General features: G+C 44.5%; 1 protein-coding gene across 1 annotated transcript; it reads left to right on the top strand.

Moving 5' to 3' along the window:
• The first annotated feature begins 2,639 nt into the window (after nt 1–2,639).
• Nucleotides 2,640–6,766, top strand: LOC144167498 (uncharacterized). The gene is made up of 3 exons (XM_077696750.1): nt 2,640–2,698; nt 4,731–4,882; nt 6,172–6,766. Exons 1-3 carry the CDS (start codon nt 2,647–2,649, stop codon nt 6,523–6,525), a joined length of 558 nt encoding a protein of 185 aa, XP_077552876.1. The 5' UTR covers nt 2,640–2,646; the 3' UTR covers nt 6,526–6,766.
• Nucleotides 6,767–7,067: the final 301 nt, after the last annotated feature.

Genomic DNA, 7,067 nt, shown 5'->3' on the forward strand with positions numbered 1-7,067 from the left:
GCTGCAATACTTCTTGCGCGCATTTCCAGATAGTATTTCTGATGATAGGCCTATACTTATCAGTTCTCACAGAAATCATACCAACCCTTGCAGGTATCCACGCATAAAAGGTGAAAAAACTTCGGCAAGCGCAATCAACTGCTTTGACGAGCAGGACATCAAGGCATCTGCAAGCGGGACCGCAGGAGGCGAGGTAATGTGCTGGATTCAATCATCATCATCTTGACTATCATAGCACACGGAGGACGTACAGTCTTGCGTGGTCTCAAAACATCATAATTAAGCCCTCCATCAATAGTACTGTTATACCTATATTTTCGGATACTATAAACCTGCTTCGGATTCTCGGATTAGGCGCAGAGTACTCTATAAAAATACTAGACTTTGTGTGCGTGCGCTACTGCATGGAGACGTTTTCAGTAGCCCCGTTTTTAAGCTGTTACTTTGTACTCCATACGGTGTACATTCATAAATACGTCTTGCCATGCACGGCTCAACTGGAGGTGGCAGATCTCTCTTTTCGATCTTAGCTACAACTTTAAGAGATTTTACCCCACCGGTAGAAACTTTTCTGGTTCGAATTTCTCAAACCAGCTTAACTTTATTTTTATTCGTAGTTTCGTACCTAAACTGTAGCTTTCCCCTTTCCGCATCCCTTACGTCGACTATCCGTACTCATTGTCATTACCTTTCTACCCCTTCCAAAACACTGTCTTTTCCATCGCTTTATATTCCCTGGTCCTACGACGCCACTTCTGTATCTGCTCTGCTTTACTTATGTGCCCTTTACCCTACTGCCATCCTCAGCACCTTCCACTACTCAGCATTCGCACCATTACTGCGTCATCCGCTTCTCACTCCCCTGCCCCTCCGTCTGTCCTGTTCCACCAAGCGTTATAGTTTACTCGAGAGCACCGCGTTTTGAACTGCTAAGCGGTTTTATTTCGTTACGAAAACTTTGAAAGTGCGCTCCGATGTCTTCCTATGGTACTCAAATAATCTCCTATAGAATAATTTATGGCACCAGCCATTCAATTTACAGTGAAACCCCGATAATACGACTCTCAAGGGACCGCGAGAAAGCGTCGTATGATCGGGGGGTCGTACGACCGGGAAGTGGGTTAGTGCCGGCGTAGTAGATGGTCACACGGGACAGGTGGGCTAAGAACCTATTTACACTACTAAATTTAGTGCGTTTTCGCGTGATTTGCAAACCTTTAGCTAATATTCCAATTTAAAAAAGAGAAACGCCTATGTTGTGCTCCCTCTCCTCCACGACGTCCGAGCTAGCCCGCCAGCCAAGTGCCGGGCGCTACGTGACACCCGTGCCGTCCGTGCTTTTTATAGCCTGCCAGCCCCGCACCTTGCGCGAGCGAGATAAGGTCAATAAGGCCGACGTGGTCGAGCACATTGAGAGGGGACACCGCGAGTGTGAAAATGCCAAGGCTAAGCGCAACGAACTATAGTACGAGGTGGAAATGAAAAAAAAAAAAAAAAACGGGATTCCCGTACAGGGTGAGACACCCTTTGAGCGGTCCCGTGCCGTCGAAATTGGGTCAAAGTGCTCAACGCATAGGTTTCTTTTCGCACAAGACCCAGCAATTCAACATAGATAAGATGATTCTAGCTTCGCTACTAAACCATGTTGCGGTGAGAAAAATTATAGCGCGTTCCTGCTACAGTGACTTGCTGCGGCGGCCAGCGAGTGACCCAAAATGGTATCTCCACTTTCGCGGCACGTGCGTGAATCGGGGCGCCCTAGCAAAGAAAGCAGCGGGGTGACAACGCGGCTTTGTAAGACACTGACAAGCAAAGGGCATAGATATAGGGAGAGATCGTCGTTAAAGGAAGAATCTTGGATCGAGCGGGGGGGTGGGGGGGGGGGGGAGCGGGTGTTCGCTCATCGCCGTGGGGTTGCGTAGTATGTGTCTACGCATTCGTCGGCGGCTCTATAGGAGCTTCAAATTAACGGTCCGCCTGCCACTTGAACTTGGACTTCTTGCGGTTGACGAGTTGGCGTACTGCTGCCGCATGGGCCATCGAAGGTTAACTCCCGCTTACGAGTGCCTGCCTGCTTCCTTGCGCCTGTTCAGCGAGTGGTCTGGCGCGCATGCGGACCTTTGCACATCAATCAGCGCAAAACGGGTGTTCAGCATAAAGAAATCGCAGGACGAGGCGGCGAAGCACAGTAAAACATAGGGAAAACGCCGGTTTATCAGCGCCAGTGTCCGTCGTAGGAAGCGGACCACGTACACCGCAGGGCCCATATCAGCGGGGCTTTTAATGCATTTTTTCTATGGGGAGTTTGCCACGACCACGCTGAATCCACCGGAAGAAGCGGGTCGTCGTAAGTCCTGGGGACGTATCAGCGGGGTTCCACTGTACTTGCATTTTATTGCATCCTATTTTGTTTTTTTCGCTTGAAGACATGCAGTTGTGACATAGAATACTAAAATTACCGCAGTAGTGACTCCGGATTCGATAGATTTTTCGTGTTTCATCCAAACTATTTGTCACATGAGCCACCTCACAGAAGAAAAGCAAAGGTCGCGATCTCTATTGATGTCTATTGTGCTATGCGTCAGAATATTATACTCACCTGCTCAACCCACTCAAAACCTGTTAATTTCCACAGGAGCAAGAAATATGGGAAGAATTACAGTCGCTGCTTGCATCTTGGGCTTTCTCGCTGTCGCAGGTAAGCTATTGGCAATGAATTTAACATGTAACGGAGTCAAAACAAAGTCAATTTTCACAAGTGGCAAACTTTAAGCACTGTGAACCACGAAAACGCCTTATTCTCAGGTTATAATCTTTCGAAATATGGCGCCGATTTTTCTCTTTGTCACCATCATTGTCCACATGATCCAGTCGTTATTTTATGTTCATTTTTATAAAGGCCTGATGGGCTATTTTATTGGGTGGTTGTAGCGATATATTTTGCTGCAATTCACTACAAATGCAACGTCTGTTCTGCTGGATAAAAAATCAGGTTCCTACCGCACATAAATAATCAGTAAAAATTTTTCGGAGTCTTATTTGTAGCAACACTTAAGAGTTTATCCTAAGTAATTCGTTCTGGGACTATCGAGTGGAAGTATAGAGTACCCGTTTATCTGTAATGCGAACGTAATAGAAGTACCCATGCGCCGTTCGAGCCCACACTACACAAGTACTCTATGTGACCCTGCTTTTCAATATTGGTTCTTTGTATATAATTCTTCCAATTTTTAATTTATTGACTTAGGGACTGATATCGGTCTCTTTGATTAACAGGCGCAAAATGTGGGGGTGAAACAGGTTAGCAATCAGTTAAATTAAGACGTACTGGCTCGCCTGCGTGTCGCGATATCCCATGCAGCGGGGGGGGGGGGGGGGGGGGGGGGTTACTGGGATGGTGAGTTGAAATGTACTCTTCAGAACTCGCTTTTCTGCGTTAGTATTGCCTGAAAATCGGCATAGAAATACTGAATTTATACAGCGGGGGGTATTATTTAGTTTGTTTAACAAGGATAAATATTTACAGAATTTTCGGAATGTTAGTTGTAGCAAATGCACAGTTAAGGAACTCCAGATGTCGAAAGGCATAAAAGCAGCGGATAAAATGTCAGACCTAAAAAACAACACGACGCCCTTAACAGACGGCCTAAATGATAAATGTGGTCAGTGTGGCTAAAAATACACGTGCGCGTATTTAGCCTTTGTCGACTGCGCAAACGGCTTGTATAATATGCAGCCCCCGCCATTCCAAGTTCAGGAACACCGTCGTAGGGCTTACTGCTCGCACACCTGCTTATTTACCGAAATTTCCGTCTGCAAATAAAATTGCAACCAGATGTCCTCGGTATCTCTTACAATAAATGTTACCTCTACTTTACAGAATAAAATGATGTATTTTAGAGAAAAGGTCGTTGCCTACGTGCCAAGAACAGCGATCTTACACTATTTGGTGCTTTTCAAAAATATATATATATTAGTGCATTCCACTTTGCGCAGATGCCTTTAATGCTCCTACTGCATCCTCCCTAATAATGAGCCCGATATGTTTGCCACAATGGCAATCAAAAGTGGGTTAATAAAGCAGCAGAATTTAATTAAGTTTCTTTTGTAGTTAAACGCGTACATAAAAAAAACTAAAAAGGTTTTCTTTAAACAACTGTGCACTCATAAAAATCCCGTAAACACGCTGTTTTCGCCTATCACAATCAACAAGTTATACCGGCTTGTCCACTGGAACACTCATTAACGGTTTGCAGGCTTCTTTGTACACATCAATGTAGGTGGAAAAGAAATTTCTTACCAGAACGCCACCCTAATAAGCAACGCTGTAAAGAGAGCTTCTCGGTGGACCTTTGTCAGGACACGAAACCAGCTACACAAGGAAGACCCCGCATTAGTAAGAAAAAATATAAAATCACCGATCATGCAATAAATTGTGAACGATGAAACCATAAATAAGTAGCAAATTCGCAGAAAATCAAGAAAATATATCTGGTAATATTGAGCCTGTATCATGATTTTTTACAGTTCCCGACTGATTACGAGCCATATCTGGTAGCAATTACAAATAATTACTTTTATGAGTTATTCTCTTCCGCGGACTTGATGTCACCACACAAAACATACATAAAAACACATTCACGGCCAACCACCACTGCCATGGAGCAGTTTTGCCACTGTCGCGCTTCGAAGAATAAAATTATAATGTCATGAACACTGCTCTATTTCAGCCTCTGCGCACACACCTCAAAAGCCTTTGAGTGCTTCGGGCGGGAAAACTGAACTTGAGGCGGAATTGTCCGCGGAGGAAGCATTCCAAGTGGGCTGGATGCTGCTGGATGTTGCACACGACGTTGAACAAGAGGACGAGCCTAAGAGCGTGGTGAGAAATAAAGAGGAATGCCGATATTGGCTAGAAGTAAGTGAGTGAGTGAGTGAGTGAGTGAGTGAGTGAGTGAGTGAGTGAGTGAGTGAGTGAGTGAGTGAGTGAGTGAGTGAGTGAGTGAGTGAGTGAGTGAGTGAGTGAGTGAGTGAGTGAGTGAGTGAGTGAGTGAGTGAGTGACATGCTACGACAAATTGACAAAACCTGGCCTCCGCAAAGGGGGTTATTTCATCAACCCTTGGAACATACTACGATGTTTGCGGAAAAATGATCACCGATTGACACTTTTGCATATATGCAAGAAACTTTGTGTGTTGTTATTTGTGACCCCATTGCGTGTAGCTCCCTTCGAAGTATATATTCCTCTCTTGCTTAGCGGAGGCTTAGCAACTTGGTGTATTTTGGTAGTTGGAAAGAAGAAATCTAAAAGAAACCTCATCAATTTTGAAATGACGCTTTAAGGGCCTCGAAGTTTTGGTGCTATCTCATTCTTGGAAGTTTGGTATTCAGTTTCTTCTCAATAAAGCTGTAATCGGCGTTACTTTTGTGTAGGAACCAATTATATTAGGGACAGCCGGGGACACCTGAGAGTAAGAAATAACCAGAGAGGCGGGTGTACTATACACTGATGAATTCATAGTGACAGCGAATGTGACACTGCACGAAGAAAAGAAGTGCAAAACACATGCTAGGCTTCACCTAGGTATATGCCATAAAAACAAGAAAACACGCTTATGTGTACACGAAACGAGAACAGGCAAACAGAAACATTCGTTCGTGAAACAAGACACCGCAATATTCACACTCGCTTTTATCCCCATTTCATCACTGAAATACAAGCACCGTGCCGGTCCACATTACACCACACTGTTTACTGACACCTGTACACAGCAGAGACCTATCGCCCATAGTCATGGGGCTCCCCTCCTTCCCAAGGATTTTCTAAGGACTGACTTCTGTTGTTGCCTGTTATCCTTGACCTTGTCTTTCGCTGGTCAGTTTATGCAAAGGAACGATGCTGCAGTAGCAAAGTATCCACGGGGACCCAAGCAAACTATGACTCTAATACAAGTGAGAGGTATCGCTTTTAAAAATCAAATTAAATAAAAAAGTTCGCCACCAAGTGCATTATAACGAACTCTTTTTTTGTTGTGTACAACATGGTGAGTAAAACACGTCAAAACACCTTTTTGAACAAAAGTTACAAAAGACCGAGCTCAAATACGTGACACTGCTGGTGAATTCTTGCGAAGAGTGGTTCGTGTTCTTAATGCACTCTTTCTTTTCAGACGGATGAATACTTCTTGAAGAAGATTTTTGGGAAATCCAAGAATGCCACAAGGAACTTTGCTGGGGGGCTGAAAGAGAAGCTTAAAAACTACGTAAACAAAACGGCGAGCGCCGTTAAGGTGGCCGCCAAGGAGCTTGCGGTGGAACTTGCCAACGAAGCCAAGCAAAGAGTAAAACAAAAAGCGTATAAGATTCTGGTAGATATCCTTAAGAATGCGGAAGCTAGCTACGCCGTAGAGGACTCTGAAACAAACGTAGACGTTGTGAAACACCTGAGCGCTCGAATCCGCCACACCGGACTCGCGCTAATTGAGCGCAGCAAAGAGCGGCGTAGCCATGGCGCAAGCCGATGACGTTTCCTTCTTTATTAAGACTTCGCAGCCTGACAGTATAGGAAGTCAAAATTACGTCCAGGGTTGTGAAATTAGGCAGTATAATTGCGTTAATACAGGAGATCACGACGAGAGAACCCAGATATTTCCGAAGGATACGCCAATGTTATTTATCCGCACGTTGGTCGTTCAAGTGCCAGTTTTGAACTGTACTTGTCAAAAGCCCAATAAATATGACCTGTCTTGTTATATGCGAAGCATATCTTCTGCAAACTTTCGGTGTCGATATTTTGGCGTTGCTTTTACGGAACTTATTTATTTGTAGCCGTTTAAAACTCCCGGAGGCCGTAGACTGTTTTGAAAATCGTTTCAACTTTAACAAACACCACAGAAAAGAAGTAGGTACGGCAGTGCCTTTACAAACTACTGAAAGTGATGGTACGGCTCATACAGGTGAACATTGTTCATGATAAAATCCGTTTTGGACGAAAAAAGGAAGACGAAGATCGGCTCAACCAGCTGATTGTTCTTGCTGCTCAGGAGTTTTTTTGCGTTTTGTACTT

Source organism: Haemaphysalis longicornis, unplaced genomic scaffold (genome assembly GCF_048455015.1).
Source record: "Haemaphysalis longicornis isolate Haplotype H1 unplaced genomic scaffold, Haemaphysalis longicornis Haplotype H1 scaffold_2, whole genome shotgun sequence".
Taxonomy (NCBI): Eukaryota; Metazoa; Arthropoda; class Arachnida; order Ixodida; family Ixodidae; genus Haemaphysalis; species Haemaphysalis longicornis.